The sequence below is a fragment of the Urocampus carinirostris genome, chromosome 14, assembly GCF_059441175.1.
Source record: "Urocampus carinirostris isolate Australia breed hairy pipefish chromosome 14, RoL_Ucar_1.0, whole genome shotgun sequence".
NCBI lineage: Eukaryota > Metazoa > Chordata > Actinopteri > Syngnathiformes > Syngnathidae > Urocampus > Urocampus carinirostris.
This window is the reverse complement of record NC_142362.1, coordinates 5,681,288-5,698,200: the sequence shown is the minus strand read 5'-3', so window position 1 is coordinate 5,698,200 and position 16,913 is coordinate 5,681,288. Positions and strand designations below refer to the sequence as shown.

General features: G+C 41.0%; 1 protein-coding gene and 1 long non-coding RNA gene across 3 annotated transcripts in view; one reads left to right on the top strand and one right to left on the bottom strand.

The window, feature by feature from the left end:
• Nucleotides 1-12,691, top strand: part of LOC148352542 (low-density lipoprotein receptor-related protein 1B-like) — a 583,719-nt gene extending 571,028 nt beyond the window's left edge. Inside the window, exons 86-91 of the mRNA XM_088353080.1 lie at nucleotides 3,383-3,496; nucleotides 5,673-5,749; nucleotides 6,234-6,324; nucleotides 6,400-6,550; nucleotides 8,900-8,974; nucleotides 10,784-12,691. Coding sequence (XP_088209206.1) covers nucleotides 3,383-3,496; nucleotides 5,673-5,749; nucleotides 6,234-6,324; nucleotides 6,400-6,550; nucleotides 8,900-8,974; nucleotides 10,784-10,924 — 649 coding nt within the window. The 3' untranslated portion in view covers nucleotides 10,925-12,691. The remainder of the gene's footprint in view (nucleotides 1-3,382; nucleotides 3,497-5,672; nucleotides 5,750-6,233; nucleotides 6,325-6,399; nucleotides 6,551-8,899; nucleotides 8,975-10,783) is intronic.
• LOC148352541 (uncharacterized) overlaps nucleotides 1-16,913 on the bottom strand; it is a 111,907-nt gene that overhangs the window by 23,007 nt on the left and 71,987 nt on the right. The window lies entirely within an intron of this gene.

Sequence of the window (16,913 nt, the reverse complement as noted above, 5' to 3'; positions counted from 1 at the left end):
CAGGCGCAAGATTTATAAAGGGGGGAAAAAGTGTCATTTAACCGGAAATTCCGGGGGAGGGAAACGCTGTAAACAGTGTTCCCTCTAAGCTGCGCGTGTGCGCAATCCCGCACTGCCTGCACATTCTCAGCGCACAAGAAAATCTAGCCAGCGCAATGTTCTCTCTCTAAACTGCGTGTGTGAGTTTTAAGTTCTTCGAGAACCGGCTTCTTCGGCTCGGCTCACTCAAAGGAAATGGCTCTTTTGGGTCCTAAACGGCTCTTCAGGTTGTTTTTGCTTCTTTCATCCCTATATGCAGGGTTGGGTAGGGTTACTTTAACTGGATTACTTTCAATTACTTTTGGATTATTCCAATACCAAATATGCTAATAAAAGACAAAAGAAACTAAATAAGAATAAAATTATTAAATTTTGTGCAGGATTGGGGAGTAACGGAATACATGGCACGGCAAAAAGGATGTTGGCAAGCTGTTTGGATTTATTTTCATTTTGTTTCTGTTGCATTTGATGTTGGTTTTAGCTGAAATCAAAGAGATCAAAGCCAGGAGAGAAAGCTTACCACGTGTTGTGAGTCATAATTTTATTCATATTTATTTTCTTTTGTCTTTTATTAGCATATTTGGTATGGGAGTCATCCAAAAGTCATTGAAAGTAATCCAGCTAAAGTAAGCCTACCCAACCCTGCCGGATGACCAAATATTTTGTAAAATTATACACAAAATGACTTAAAGGAAGGGGGAATAGAACAAAAGAGAAAAAAAAAATACCAAAATGAAAAAGTAGTGAAAAGCTGAGAAAGGAAGAAAAAAAGGATTATTTCAGAAAAAAATCAGAAAAAAAGAAAAGAAAGAAACAAAGAAAAAAAAAGGAAATAGAGAACAAAAAGAAAAAAGTAACAGCTAGGAAAAAATACACAATGATTTTTTCTTTAAAAGGGGATTACATTTTTTTTTTAGAAAAAACAGGGAAAAAGACGAAAAATTTTGTGTTGCATTCAAATAATTTCCAATTGTATCAAGTGAATCTTGTTGCCAACATTGTACTTCCACTAAAAAATGTGATTAAATATAGTTACGTATCGTGCAACCGACTCAATAAGCCCCCAAAAATTAGTATTATGCAACAAAAGATACCAGGAAAAAAAGAAATGGAAATCTTGTGAAAGAATTGTAAAAACAAATGACGTTTGTAGGCCGTACAACCTTTGCAATAATACATGAGTCAATTCATTCATGAGTGAAAAAAAAATTTGCATTGCGGGAAACTCAGCAAAAAGTAACGTGATGTCAAATTTTGGACATGTTTGATAATGACTCAGTTGCCACACTTGCGATTGCCGTTGCTCACCCACTTTGTGCGAACGCTCAGACCCGTAAGGAAAATTACGGGGAACGTCGGCTGTAACTCTTCCGAGCAGATTGGAATCACTCGAGCCGTAATCTCGAGTGGCGCTTTGTCGGCAAGTTCCTCAAGGAGCAAATTGGAAATCCTGGCCATTGTCCGGCCGAGCTGGATTGAAATTTGCACCCGGATATTCATTCAAGTGTCGGAGGGTGGGGGGGTTCATTTCTATGCAAATGATCCCTAGGGTCGGCAGATGTGATCGGTGGTTTTTCATTCTTTGTGGAAAAGGAAGCTTGTGCGAAGATATGTAGGGTAATACTTGATCAAGTTTGAATTTTTTTTCATAGGAGCAAACATGAAAGACTTAAAGGGATTATAAGACCCTTTTTTTTTTTAATCAGGCACAGAATAGAATAGAAAAACATGCATTTCAGTTGAATTGGCCGGTCCAAATTGTCCCTAGGTGTGAGCAAATGAGTTGTCTGTCCCTGTGTGCCCTGCGATTGGCTGGCAACCAGTTCAGGGTGTCCCCTGCCCACTGTCCGGAGATGGCTGGGATGGGCTTCAGCCCCCCGCGACCCTAATGAGGATAAGCGGTACGGCTAATGAGATGAGATGAGAATAGAATAGAATATACCTTTATTGTCATTGTTACAAAATGGGTTAACATATTGTGACAACGAAATTGGGCATGAGACTGGGCCTAGACCACTACGATTCTAGATAACATAGGAAAAGGCATTACAATTGATCTCATCGTCGTACTATTTTTACTAATTGTACCAGATTAACACACGAGAGGTCCCCGGTTCGAGACTGGGTGGAAAGATATGTTGACCTGAAGAGGGATGGGCACCACCAGGCTGTATTTGCACAAGACGCACAACAGGATCCAACCAACAACATTCTTTGGCTAAACTTACCATACTGCTCTATTGCAATGTTGTGTAACGGGGCGCCGTGAGTAAAAATAGTGTGATCATGAGAAAAAATCGAAATGCCTTTTCATATGTCACCTACAATTCTAAAGGTGGTAAGGAGTTTCACACATTCACAGTGAGGTAAAAAAAACCAGAAGATAAAGGAACAGAGAAGATAAGGTTATAAAACAAGGAGGATAAGGTTATAGTTATAATTTACACAAAATTGACCGAAGAAATGTCGGCATATAGGATGTTACATACAGTTTGGTATCCTAGGGTTTGTGCAATATGCATTTGGTGCAAAAATAGTCATCATAGTGCAAAAAATGGAGCAACGTGGAGAACGTGTAGTGTCCCTAAAATCATGCAGATAAGTTGCAAAATATTCCACGCGCTGGGGGACTGGAGATATTTATTCTCTAAGTTGGCCGATTAGATTTGTGAAGTCACTGGATGACAACAAAGACTTGTTACAATTTAGACAACAGACGGCGATTATAGTAAATAGCGACTGCATAGCTTTGCTTAGAGTGTCGCTAGGGGACTTGTGGCGGTTTTGTCCGGGTTAGGTGCTTCGATTATCAAAAACTGCGTGAGTTAAGTGTATGTGCTGTTGTGTACGGCGCGCGTTCCATTTTAGCCTTTGCATCCTTTTAGGTAGGTGATTGTGACTTCCTTTGTGTTTTTCGCAGCGTGTCTTGCAATTAATTTAATATGTAAATGTTCTGCGTTTATATAGCGCTTTTCATGTCAATGAAGACCTCCTAAAGCGCTTTACAATATGCTTCACACTTACCCATACACACTCACACACTGATAGAAGTGTCAGCCATGCAAGGCAACTACCTGCTTATCAAGGGCATTAGGGATTCAGTGTCTATTGTCCGGATAGGTCCCCGTTAGTGTCCAAGCTCCCGAAAGCTTCCAGTTTTGTTTGATACTGGTTAGCCCCGTTAGCAGTTGGCTAGCTTTCTGTGCCCATTGTTTTTTTTTCCCCGGCTGGGTTCATGTTTGTTGCCGTGGCCGTTTTTCTTGGTAGGTTCCCCTGTATTGCTCACTCCATGTTTTCGGTCGGCCGTTTGCTGACCCGGAAAACCAAACGCTGTTTTTTGCAGCTGCACGTCCGGGTTCAAGAATCAACGTTGCGACGAGCTGGCCAACCCCTGCGATTACTTCTGTCAGAACGAGGGCCTATGCACCTTAACGCCTCTTAACAAACCTCGTTGCAAGTAGGTCGGACCCAACCGCCGCACCATTTCTCGCCCGATTCGTCCACGCCTCCTCACTCCATGCGCCATGACGACTTTCTCACTCGACCGCCCGCTCGCTCTTGTTCAGAGCGCCTTGTGGTAACTCCTTATGTAACAAGTGCTGGCGAATGCAGTGAGGATGATTACTAGAGAGCGCCCGCTGGTTCGGATTTTGACAGACGGGTCAATCAAAAGATGTGGCGGGTGGAAAACTTTCTTCTGGTGCCGGTCTCGTCAAAGGGACCTCGTTTTCGGTTTGATTGTGGTGTTGAAAAAAAGGGAAAAGAAAAGTAGCAGAGGATAACATCTTATATTTCAGGGGAAATCATTTAAAGTGTAGTATTATAAGAACTCAAAATCAAAATTGTTCCTGCTTTGTTATTTAATACCATGCAGACGTCGTTAATGATTCAAATCACAAATTTAGGGGTGGCTTAGAGAGGGATGGGTGCCACCAGGCTGTACTTGCCCAAGACACACCACAGGAAATGGTGCTCCTCCTACCCTAGTGGTTAAGGGATCTAACCACCCACTCTATAACAATAAAAAAATACCTAAAAGTTCTTAAAAATTGTATACAATTGTCAAAATTCTAAAATCAAAGTTATTTGCATTTTTAATCTTAGAAAATTGTAAAGTATAAAGTATTTAATATGTAATCCATATTATTACAATAATTTAAAATAAAATGGATTATATCAAAATATAGAATTTTAGAATATTCATAATTAAGACATTATTAATATTAATTTTTAATAAAATAACAAATAAAATGATGTTAAAAACAAAATAAATATTCATCAAAACATTTGGTAAATATTTACTATGTATTTATAAAATAGTATTAAAAAAAGAATAAATAATACAATTGTTAATATCTGTCAAAATGCTTTGGTATAAATCTATATCTTATTGAGGTAAAGTATAATATGATAATATTGTATATATATTATATTATAATATTTAAATAAATATGAAATATCTAATTTAAACTAAAACCAAGCTAACTTTTTTCCAGAGCTTCCCCTGAATAACATGATTAAATTGTTTTGAAAACAATATGAAAATCGTCAAAATATATTAATGTTTTTTATGAAAATATCTATAAAATATCATATTTAAATTAAATTGGGTAAAATGATTTGTCTTGAATCAAATTGCAGTATTATTAAAGTATTTATTTGAATTTTATTATAATATATAAAAATAAGTTAAAAAATAGATTGTATTAAAAAAATATAATAGATTCTCTCTATACAGAAAGAGAGTGTCTTTGCTCAAATTGAATTTTTAATAAAATATCAAATTAATATTAGAAAATTATAGTAAAATATTCCTGTTAAAATATATATGTTTCTTGGAAAGCAGGAGTTTAATTTTTCGGTCTATGTAAGTCTTTAAGCATTTTGAAGATGCAGAAAGCCGTCAAGCACTTGTTACATGATAGGTTGCCGTGGCAACTGCCCTCAACGGTTCACCCATCCCAAACTCCGACGTAGCGGCAGGGTTGGGTAGGGTTACTTTAACTGGATTACTTTCAATGACTTTTGGATGACTCCAATACCAAATATGCTCATAAAAGACAAAAGAAACTAAATAGGAATAAAATGACTAAATTTTGTGCAGGCTTGGGGAGTAACGGAATACACGGCAAAAATGATGTTGGCAAGCTGTTTGGATTTATTTTCATTTTGTTTCTGTGGCATTTTATTTTCGTTTTGCCGGAGATCAAAGAGATCAAAGCCAGGAGAGAAAGCTTACCACGTGTTGTGAGTCATCATTTTATTCATATTTAGTTTATTTTGTCTTTTATTAGCATATTTGGTATTGGAGTCATCCAAAAGTCATTGAAAGTAACCCAGTTAAAGTAACCCTACCCAACTCTGCGTAGCGCCATCAGAAAAAGGACTTATAGCATCACGGCAGATGGAGTTTTTTTCCCCGTGCATGCGATTAGCAAGTATCCATCCACGCCGTCATTACGGGCTGGCATTTCCAAAATCCTCCGCGCCCGGCGGGCCCATCTGCGCTCCATCGCCAACGAGACAAGGACGGCCGTAACGGGATAATAAGCCGCATCGACTCATAACCTACGCCGCTTTTTTGCCCGTGTCGACTCGAGACTAAAAAAAACAAAACAAATTTTTGTGGCTAGGTGTTCCAGCAACTGGGCAGGAACGCAATGTGAGAGGCCCGCACCCAAGAGCAGCCGGTCCGACAACACAGCTGGAGGTGAGTCGGACGCTCTACCGGGATTTTATTTGGGATTTTTAATGTATTTATATTATAATGCACTAGGTCAGGGGTCTCCAAGCTTTTTGATACTAATTTGCCGCAGCCAAAATACGTGGTTACCAATGTTCCCTCTAAGCTGCGCGCGTGCGCAATAGCGCACTGCCTGCACATTCTCAGCGCACAAGAAAATCTAGCCAGCGCACAAAAATCAGGGCTAATTAAGAAGTGAATTAAGTCAAAGTTACAGTGCATGAAGGTAAAAATACACAAGTTCCCCTGACGCTGTTTTCTAAATGCGGTATTTTGAAGTCAATGTCGAACGAAGTTGAAAAGTAAAGTCAGGAGAGAACCGGCTTTTTCGGCTCGGCTCACTAAAGAGAACCGGCTCTTTCAGGTCCCAAATTTCCAATTTATTTTGTATTTTTTCCTCAACAATCAATTTTTTTAGTATTCATGATTATAAATGTCATTATTTATATAGGTAGCATCGCTATCATCGTGCCCCTGGTTCTCCTGGTGGTCTTGATCGTGATGGTGGTGGCAGGAATTTACATCTGCCGACGCAAGCAAAGGTGGGTAGGAAACGGAAAAATCCCCCCGTGATTTTTGACGGGAAAAAAAATGACGCCGCACCTCCACGCCACCAGGGGGAAACGCGTGCAACGGCAGCCCATGACAAACGGCGGCATCAACGTAGAGATCGGAAACCCGTCGTATAACATGTACGAAGTGGATCACGATAACCACGCCGATGCCGGAAGCCTGCTGAGACCTAGCTTCACGCTGGACCCTCACAAGGTAGACGAGGTTTTTCTTATTATTATTATCATTAAAATAAGGGATGCTCATCAGAATGATTTATGCCGAAAATGATCAAAAGTGCATTTGCAATTTTGGCAGAAAGAAAAAGTAAACCCCAAAAAAAAAGGCTTCTAGACAACTGTGTGTCAAAAGTGAAGGGAGACGTTCAAAGCTGGTTTTCACTTAGGGCCGAGCTCATTCACGACTGCTTGATTTTCAATTTGCACACAAAAAGGATGGAGTTCAAAACCGGAGCTCTACCCAGTTTTTACCAACAAGACATTTTTTCTCAGGAGTACATCCTTAGCTTCCACGTTCTAGCTAGCTCCTAGCATGCATAACGTTTACACACTAACCTTACAGAGTTAACTATCGACAGTTGAGCAGTTTTAATTCCTAAACACGTACCAAATGTGTAAAATTCCGTTTGGTCGTCCCTGAAATCATTGCCCTGTGCTATGTGTGGCGCAAATTTCTAAATATTATTGTTATTTGACTATGGCAATCATCCAAGTTTTTAAGGGTTGCATTAAAGTGCACCTACTAGCACTAGAGGAGCAACTAACAACTTTTTTAATAGTCGACTAGTCACAGACTATTAAACCAATTAGTCAAATAATCGGATAACCAGTTAAATGAAATGAAAATGAAATGATCTGCATTTATATAGCGCTTTTCAAGTCAATGACTTCCCAAAGCGCTTTACAATGTGCTCCACATTTCCCAATAGCGGCCTTGCAGCCATGTAAGGCGCTAACCTGCTTATTGGGGGTATCAGGGGTTCAGTGTCTTACCCGAGGACACTTCGACATGTAACACGGACAAGCCGGGATTCGAACTAGGATCCCTTGATCCCAAGACGAGCGCTCTATCTCCTGAGCTACTGCCGCCCCACGACGATGGGAACTTTAAAGCCCCACGCTGAAAAAGCATTTAGGGTATTGTGTACCCGGTGGCCGAGGTTTAGTTTGCCAGGGTGGCACCTAGGAAATACTGGCCGCAGCCAGTCCTGGTCCAAGGGTGGGACTGAGGCGGCTGTGAACAAGACAGCACGGGGGTTCAGAGTTAAATTTAAGACAGACAAAATTTAAGACCTTTTCAAGGCTTTAATTTGCAGTCATCCAAATACAAATAAACTGGGCGGCACGGAAGCTTAGTGGTTAGCGCAACAATGACAACATAGTTAACTATAGTTCTAGACGTAGTATTTCCATTCTCTCGTATCACTCATACCCCATTTTCTTCATCTCTGTATTCCGCCAGTAACGTTTTTTTTTTGTATTTAAATTTTAACACGTGAATAGTTGGACATTGTTTGATCTCGTCTCCGCACACAGACACACACATACTTTTCCTGGTTGTTCTCCGCTTGTATTATACCTAATATGATTTTCCTCATCGGTGCCATTTTTGTTCAGCCCCTTTGAGTTGTTTTGATACATTGATTGTTTTGAAAAATATCCCTCCCCAAGGTTGAAATGATCAACACAGGCCTTGAGCGCCCTCTTGCGGTTTAGTGTGAAAATATCATGTGAAATGATATACAGACGCTCCCCTACTTACTTACAAAACAATACGGGTTACTTGTACAAGCTTTAAACATACTTGTATAAACCTTAAACGTACAAAATATAGCATTGAAGCAACTTACAAACCAAATTCAACTTATGAACGATCGTCCGCAACCTATTTCGTCCGTAAGCAGGGCAGCGTCTGTACTGGAAATAAGAATATCAAACTCAATGAAATTATGTGTTAATAATTTCACATATAAGTTTGATCTCATCTTGCAAACCGTTCCAAAGCTTGACTCCACACACAGACACACACATCCTTTTCCTGGTGGTTCTCACCTTTGGGATTATGAATTCACGACTTAGTTTGTATGTGTATGATGATGCTTCATTTATTGTCTATTATGACCCCTAAAAACTTAATTTCTGATACACTGTCTATTGCGCACCATCCATTTTTACTTCTACATCTTGATTTGCCTTGCGATTACCATATCTCCTGATGGTGAAATTTTCACGACCCTAAAACACTTGACGGAGGGAACTTATAGGAGAGCTGAAAACCGCCTCCGGATTGAAGCGAGATTGGTTGGCCTAATCTGCATTTCCCCCCTTTTTTTAATTTCTGACTAACACAACCCTCATCTCAGGATTTGGCACCTAAACATTGCATAGGAAATGATCCATAACACCTCGCCTGATTCTTTTTCCACCTTTCCTGTTTGAGCTTTCTGCAGCGCCAACTCCGACACAGCTCCGTTTGCTACTTTGTTTTTCCGTAACTTTCTACCTCTTTTTGCACGCTGAGCGCTGGCTTTGCTTGTGTTTGCAGGGCTGGTGCGTGAAATCCAGCGACCCCCGCGCCTTGGGCATCACTTCGGTGCCCAAGGAGGTCATCCCCGGCCAGGTGAATTTCTCAGACCTCACTCTGACTTTGCCTGATAAGGACATGAAACATCCTTGTATAGAATGTAAGCCGGCCATGACGTACGCTCGCCATCTTTGCTTGCATGCATGTGACCACGCCCCCTCGACTCCTTAACAATCCCACGCCCCGACTGTTGAGAAGCAGAGTCCCTTCCTCACCATATCACCAGTCACTGAAATACGTCATGCTACATATCATTGGAAAGCTAAAACTCCTAAGATTCAGGATTTTAAAATCTAATTCTCCCAGAAACATTACCATCAGTCTGAATCAAGATAACCTAAAACTATAAAGCCGTATAACTCGACCAAAAAGTGCTCTGATATTCTACGCATGAAACGGTTCTTCAATGTCATGGTCTTGTCACATTCACGAGAGTTCAATAAATCCAACTGTGTAAAATATTGACTCCAAAACGCACGATAACGCCAATTGATTAAAAAAAAAATCCGCCTAAAAGCATTTCTGCACTGTTGGAGGATCCTTGTCGTAATCTAGGTTTCGTCCCAGTAGACAAACAAACTCGCGAGTTAACTTCCAATATGGCTGCTAGCCTCAGACGTTTTGAATGACACAATTCTTCTTTACAAAAAAATGGAAGAAAATTAGAAAGTAGTAAAATGGTAGATGTGCATTTATATAAAAATGGTTCCTCTTTTAAAGTTTTGTTTTTTCTTTTTCCTTTTTTTCCTCTTATTTTTCATACTTCTTTTTCTTCTGTTTCTTTTTCCCCTTTTTCTTTTTTGTCTTTCCAATTTTTTCATATTTTCCTTTCTTTTTCCTCTTTCCATGTCAAGTCATTTATTTGTATACCCCTTAATCACAAAGTCTCAAAGGGCTGCACAGATCAAAGACTATAGCAAACTATTATTATAGACTATTATGACACCATCCCCTGATCGAAAACCTCAAGTCAAGTCATGTGTATAGGCGTTAATCACAAGGAGTCTCAAAGGGCTGCACAGACCACAGAGTATTGCAAACTAAAGACTATTATTAAACCATTGCCTGATCTAAAACCTACATGAGGGCAAGGGAAAACTCAAAAACCTCAAGTCAAGTCATGTCTATTTGTATAGGCGTTAATCACAAGGAGTCTCAAAGGGCTGCACAGACCACAGATTATTGCAAACTACAGACTATTATGACACCATCCCCTGATCTAAAACCTACACGAGGGCAAGGGAAAACTCAATAACCTCAACTCAAGTCATGTTTATTTGTTTAGGCGTTAATCACAAGGAGTCTTAAAGGGCTACATAGACCACAGATTATTGAAAACTACAGACCATTATGACACCATCCCCTGATCTAAAACCTACATGAGGGCAAGGGAAAACTCAAGAACCTCAAGTCAAGTCATGCTTATTTGTGACGCCCTTAATCACAAAGAGTCTCAAAGGGCTGCACAGACCACAGATTATTGCAAACCAAAGACTATTATGACACCGTCCCCTGATCTAAATCCTACATGAGTGCAAGGAAAAACCTCTTTCCTTTTTTGAAATTCTTTTTCTTTCTTTCGTCTTTTTCCATTTTCTTTGTTTTTTCATGTTTTCTCTCCTTTCCCCTTTTCTTTTTCCGTTCTCTGTGAAAGGCTAGGCAAAAATTGAGGGAAAATCACGCTGTGTTTCTGTCACTTTGAGTCCCCGTAGTTTGTGTTCTTCCTCGTGCATTTGGCACTCATTTCTCGTTGCACCACCCCATACAGAGTCATCTAGCGGTCAAATATTACCTTCAAGTGTATTTTTTTTTCACTTTTCCTAATCGAGTATTTTCTCTTTCCAGCCTCTGAATTACGCCAACCCGCTCTACACAAAAACCTATACGGACGGAGAAAACGATCCCAAGTCGCTCATCAGCACCTACGAGAGAAGAGAGCTACTCCCAAAGAAATTCCAGGGGATTATTCATGAAACCGCCGCATAGCCTAACCGACTTCTTCCATCTATTTTCTTTTTATAACCACGATACCCTGTGCAGTAGTTGCGAAAGTATCTGCCCCCCCCCTGCAAATATTTCAGGCTTCAAACTTGTAGATCAACTTCAAATATGTCCTGAGAATCAATAACATGTGAGACACAATCGCGAAAAGAAAACACATTTTACTTTATATCGTGCTGACAAATAAAATATTTCAATATGGGCCTTGCAAAAGTATTCCACATTTTAACACCTTATTAGTGTTAGTTTTAAACTATTAAATTGTAGATTTTTCCTCAGGTCTCTTTGCAGACTCCAACAGATTTGATGCCAGAATCGCCCTGTATTAAGCACCATCCATCTTGCTGTCATCTCTAAAAGAAAAGCAAACCCAGAGCATGATGCTGCCACCACCATGTTTGACAGGGTGATGTGCAGTTTCACTCTTACGCCAAAAGTAACACTTTGCATTCAGCCCAAAGAGGTCCATTTGGTTTCATCTAAACAGAGCAACTAGTTCCACATGTTATTTGTGTCTCCCATTTGGCTTCTTGCTAATGCCAAACAGTCCTTTTTATTGTATTATTTCAGAAAGGGCTTTCTTCTTGCCACTTTTCCATTCAGGACAGAATAGTTGTCTAATGCACAGATGGTCCCACCTCAGCTGTGTAGTTCTGCAGGTCATCCAATGTGAGTGTTGTAGCACTTGGTTGCTTCTATGATTAGATTTCTCCTCGTTAGGGCTGTAAGTTTAGAGGGACGAACAGGTCTTGGTAGGTTTGCAATGGTTTTATGCTCTCTCCATTCTGATATTATTCCTCACACAGTGCTCCGAGAGATATGCAAATATCGCGAAAATCGTCTTGTATCCCATTCCACAACTTTATCCCGGACATGCCGGGTGTGTTCATTAGTCTTTATAATGATGTCTGTTCTCCAGTGTTTCCTTTCACATATGTCCCAGCCTGTCATAGAGAATTTTAAAATGAAGACTTAATGACACAGTTACACACCGTCATTTTTAGTCGGTTAGGTCGACATTGGATTATTCCTAAGTCGTCAGGGAAATTCTGGAGTTGGTTGGCTAGGAGTATAGAGGGCTAATATTTCCATTTCTTTTTTGTTGTCAATATAAGAGTAATTTTGTTCCACTTCAGGATTGTGTCTCACGCGTTCCTTAGAGTATATTTTCAGTTTTTTAGCTTGGAGTTTGAAGCCTGAAATTGACCAATACGATGAAACGTTCTTGGGGGGGGGTGATACTATTCCCTGGCACCGTTTTTACGCAGCCGTCGGGTTTTTCCGACACCGACGCTACGTGGAACTACGTCAAATATCCAACGCAACAAGAAAAATCCTCGCGCCACATTTTTGTTACGCATATTTCAGCTGTCGGAATCCATCTTGGAACTAAGGGTCCTCTTTTTTCGACGGTCCGATCACAAAGTCTGGAGTATCCCCCACGTCGGCCATCTTGGAGGCATTCCTATCAAGAGTCCGGGATTTCTAGATAGGGACGGAAGCTCACGTCGAATGTTCTCCGATCGGATGGACGAGCGGCGAATACGGTATTTTTCTAAGTCTCGGGCCAGACGCGCGGCAGATGGCGTCCGTGGCTTTCGCAAAAGGAGGACAACTATAAAGACTTTTTTATAATTTTATATTTGATTTGTATGTGGTTTGACTGCTATGTATTTTGAGACAAATGTATTAAATGTAAGTACTCTTTTGATAAATAAAACCCTATTGAATAAAGGAGGTTTATTTCCACGCCGCGGCCTTCGCTCGCCTTTTCCTCGTCCTCTGTTACCATGGCAACCTGCCCTTTGCCGGCTTCTCATTGGTGGATGTTGACATTCTGAGAGCGGACTCCCCACGTTTTTCGAGAGATTAGATTTCAGAGTGTCGTAAACGGGACGTGCACAATGGATAAATGCTTTTATTTATTTTGTGTGTGCAAAACTTAATACTTAAGTAGATCGCCGAAATACAAGAATATGTTTTGAGTTGAGGATCACAAAGTGAAATGAGCTTATAGTCGGGGATAGAAACCCTAAATCCATTAGCTAGTGCACACATATTAGCTTGTGGGCCACATGCTAGAAAAAAATGCTTTTCCTCCCTCCCTCCCTCCCTCAATGTCAATGTCTGTCTCTCTGAACATCAATGTCTCTCTTTCAACATCATTTTCTCTCTCTCTCAACATCAATGCCTTTCTCTGTCAACATGAATGTCTGTCTCTCTCTCTCTCTCTCTCTCTCTCTCTCTCTCTCTCTCTCTCTCTCTCTCTCGCTTGCTCTCTCAACATCAATGGCTCTCTCGCTCTCTCTCTCAACACCAATGTCTCTCTCTCTGTTTGTTTCTCTCTCTCTCTGTGTGTCTATCTGTGTCTATTTATCTCTCTCTCTCTTAACATCAATGTCTCTCTTTCAACATGAATGTCTCTCTCTCTCTCTCAACATCAATGTATTTTTCTCTCAACATCGATGTCTCTCTCTCTCTCTCAACATCAATGTCTCTCTCTCTCTCTCTCAACATCACTGTCTTTCTCAACATCAATGTCTCTCTCTCAACATCACTGTTTTTTTCTCTCTCTCAACATCACTGTCTTTCTTTCTCAATATCAATGTCTCTCAACATCACTGTCTTTTTCTCTCAACATAAATGTCTCTCTCTCTCTCTCTCTATCTCTCTCTGTCTCTCTCAATATCAATGTATTTTTCTCTCTCCACATTGATGTCTCTCTCTCGATCTCTCAACATCAATGTCTTTTTCTCTCTCAACATCAATGTCTCTCTCTCTCAACATCACTGTCTTTTTGTCTCAACATAAATCTCTCTCCTCTCTCTCTCTCACCATCAATGTCTCTCTCTCTCTCTCAACACCAATGTCTCTCTCTCTCTCTCAACACCAATGTCTCTCTATCTGTGTGTGTCTTTATCTGTGTCTCTCTCTCCATCTGTGTCCCTCTCTCTCTCTCTCTCTGTCTCTTTTGCTCAATGGCACCATCAATGTCCCTCCCTCTTCTTTCCTCTCAATGTTTCCCTCAATATCTTTCTCAATGTGTCTATGTCAATGTCTCTGTGTCTCTCAAATCTCTCTCTTTCTAAATATCCCTCACTCTTCCTCTCTCTGTATTTTTTCTCATCGTCTCTCAAGCTCAATGTCAATCTCCCCCTTAATTTATCTTTTAATGTTAACATCACTCTCTTGCTCCCATGGTCTCTCTATATCTCTGTGTCTCTTGATGTCAATGTATTTTTCTTACTCATTGTTTCTCTCTCTCGCTCTCTGTCATGTCTTTTTCTCTCTTGCTTTCTCTCAAATGTCAATGTCTCTCCATCTCGTTTATTTTTGTTTTGTTTTCAGTGACTCTTGACAACAAAGATCAGTCAACCCCCCTCTCTTTTTCCTGGCAACAAAGGAGCACACCGGCTCTCACTTAAAAAGACCCTCGCTAAGGTTAACCGAAAGAGGCAAGGAAATAAAGACAAGTCTAATTCGAAACTACAGTGGAGAGCTAAACCCCCGAGCTTACGAATCGATTTAGCGTCTCCGCCGCACTCAAGCGGGCATCACCGACGCTCGCATTCAAATAAAACCCACGAGGCCCGTTCGTCGGACGCGATCGATATCGCCGCGGAAAATAACGGGTGCCGCCGAGGATTTCTTGACTCGGAGCGGAAACGAGAAGACGTGGAATATTGCAGTCGGGGAACGCGCAAAGGTCAGCGTTGAAAAGATGAGCCGCTCTATGTGGAAATCCCTTCTTAGCCACGTCACTTGTGTCATGTCAGCAACATTTGCCGCCTTAAGGTGAAGGGAGGATTTACCAGACGTATGGATTATTTTTTTTCAAATTTTGATGCAGCGCGGAAGCTCAGCTGTCAACCGTCAATCAAATACAACCGCTAATCCTGAAAAAATGCAGGATTGTCATGCCCCGGGAGGATTTCCTTGCTTATTTTTAATAATAGCACCCATCGTGTGCTTTCCTCATATTTGCTCATCGAGCTTTGCTTCTCCCTTTAGCATCGCTGCAAGCCTTGGGACCGAATAAATACAGTTTTGGAAGTTCACAATCGCATAAGATTTAAAATCGAATCGAGAGGGAGAAAGGCATTGTGGGAAGAATTTCAGCAAAGGTGCCCGCGGACCGGTTGGGAAAATAGGTCACCAGCACTAAGTCATTGTGATTTACTAGTAAAAGTATTGTTTTAGTGGTAGTCTATTTAACCCATCAATACCTCCACCCATTATCTGCAGCGCTTATCCTCAGTAGGGTCGCGGGGGTGCTGGAGCCCATCCCAGCTATCTTCGTGCAGTGGGCAGGGGACACCCTGAACTGGTTGCCAGCCAGTCGCAGGGCACACGGAGAAAGACAATCCACTCTCTCAATCACACCTAGGGACAATTTGGACCAGCAAATTTACCTGACATGCATGTTTGTGGAATGTGGGAGGAAACTGGAGTGCCCAGAGGAAACCCACGCAAGCACGGGGAGAACATGCAAACTCCACACAGGAGGTTCGATCTCCTGACCTCAGAAGTGTGCCACTAACCACTGCGCCGCATTGCTGCCCTCTATTTGACCATATTTTTTAATAATTAACCTAGAAATGAGAAATTGATTAACAAAAGTAGAATTTGACAGTGAACACATAATACAGTAAATAGTAGTTTTGTATTATAGGCCTCCCTTTCCTCACATGGTTTGTCTGTGCCTTGTCATTGTATTTTTATTTTTTTCCCCAGTTTTTGGATGTGTCTGTGTGTTTGATGTTACGGGATGTTGGGTAAGGAGAAAGTGGGGGACTTTATTTGTTTGTTCCACAGGAACCATATTTTTCCATTATCAAACATTTTTGAAAAGTGCCATGGAGCCACTAAGGAGCACCAACGACCCGCACTCTAGATCAAGTTTAACAGGTGGAGAGGTCCACTTTTGCTGGCCATAGAAAGTATTTTCCTCTTTTTAGCCAATCAGAATGCAAAACACAATACATGACTAAAATTGTAGCCAAACCTCCATATAGCAAGGGGTTACTGTATTCCACACCGTTAAGTAAAAACGTCTTAGGGCAGTGCCACTGTATCCTAGGGTCTACTTTCTTAGGAAAAATATTTCTCTCTCTCACAACATCAATGTCTCTCTCTCTCTCAACATCAATGTCTCTCTCAACATCAATGTCTCTCTCTCTCAACATCAATGTCTCTCTTAACACCAATGTCTCTCTCTCTCAACATCAATGTATCTCTCTCTCTCTCTCAACATCAATGTCTCTCGCTCTCTCAACATCAATGTCTCTCTCAACATCAATGGCTCTCTCTCAACATCAATGTCTCTCAACATCAAGGTCTCTCTCTCAACATCAATGTATCTCTCTCAACATCAATGTCTCTCTCTCAACATCAATCTCTCTCTCTCTCTCTCTCAACATTAATGTCTCTCTTTCAACATCAATGTCTCTCTCACTCTCTCTCTCAACATCATACTTTCTCTCCCTCTCAACACCAATGTCTCTCTCTCTCTCTCTCTCAACATCAATGTCTCTCTCTCTCTGTCTCTATCTCTAGCTGTGTGTGTCTTTATGTGTCTCTATCTCTCTGTGTCCCTCTCTCCCTCTCTCTTTTGCTCAATGGCAACATCAATGTCCCTCCCTCTTCTTTCCTCTCAATGTTTCCCTCAATATCTCTCTCAATGTGTCTCTATGTCAATGTCTCTGTGTCCACCAATCTCTTTCTCACTTTCTAAATATCCCTCACTACTCACTACTTTCTTAGGAAAAATATTTGAGTAAAACATAACTTAAACGGGCAGCACGGCGGCGCAGTGGTTAGCGCGTGTGCGGCACAGTTCTGAGGTCATGAGATCGAACCTCTTGTGTGGAGTTTGCATGTTCTCCCCGTGCTTGCATGGGTTTCCTCCGGGCACTCTGGTTTCCTCCAACATTCCAAAAACATGCATTTCAGGTGAATTGGCCGGTCCAAATTG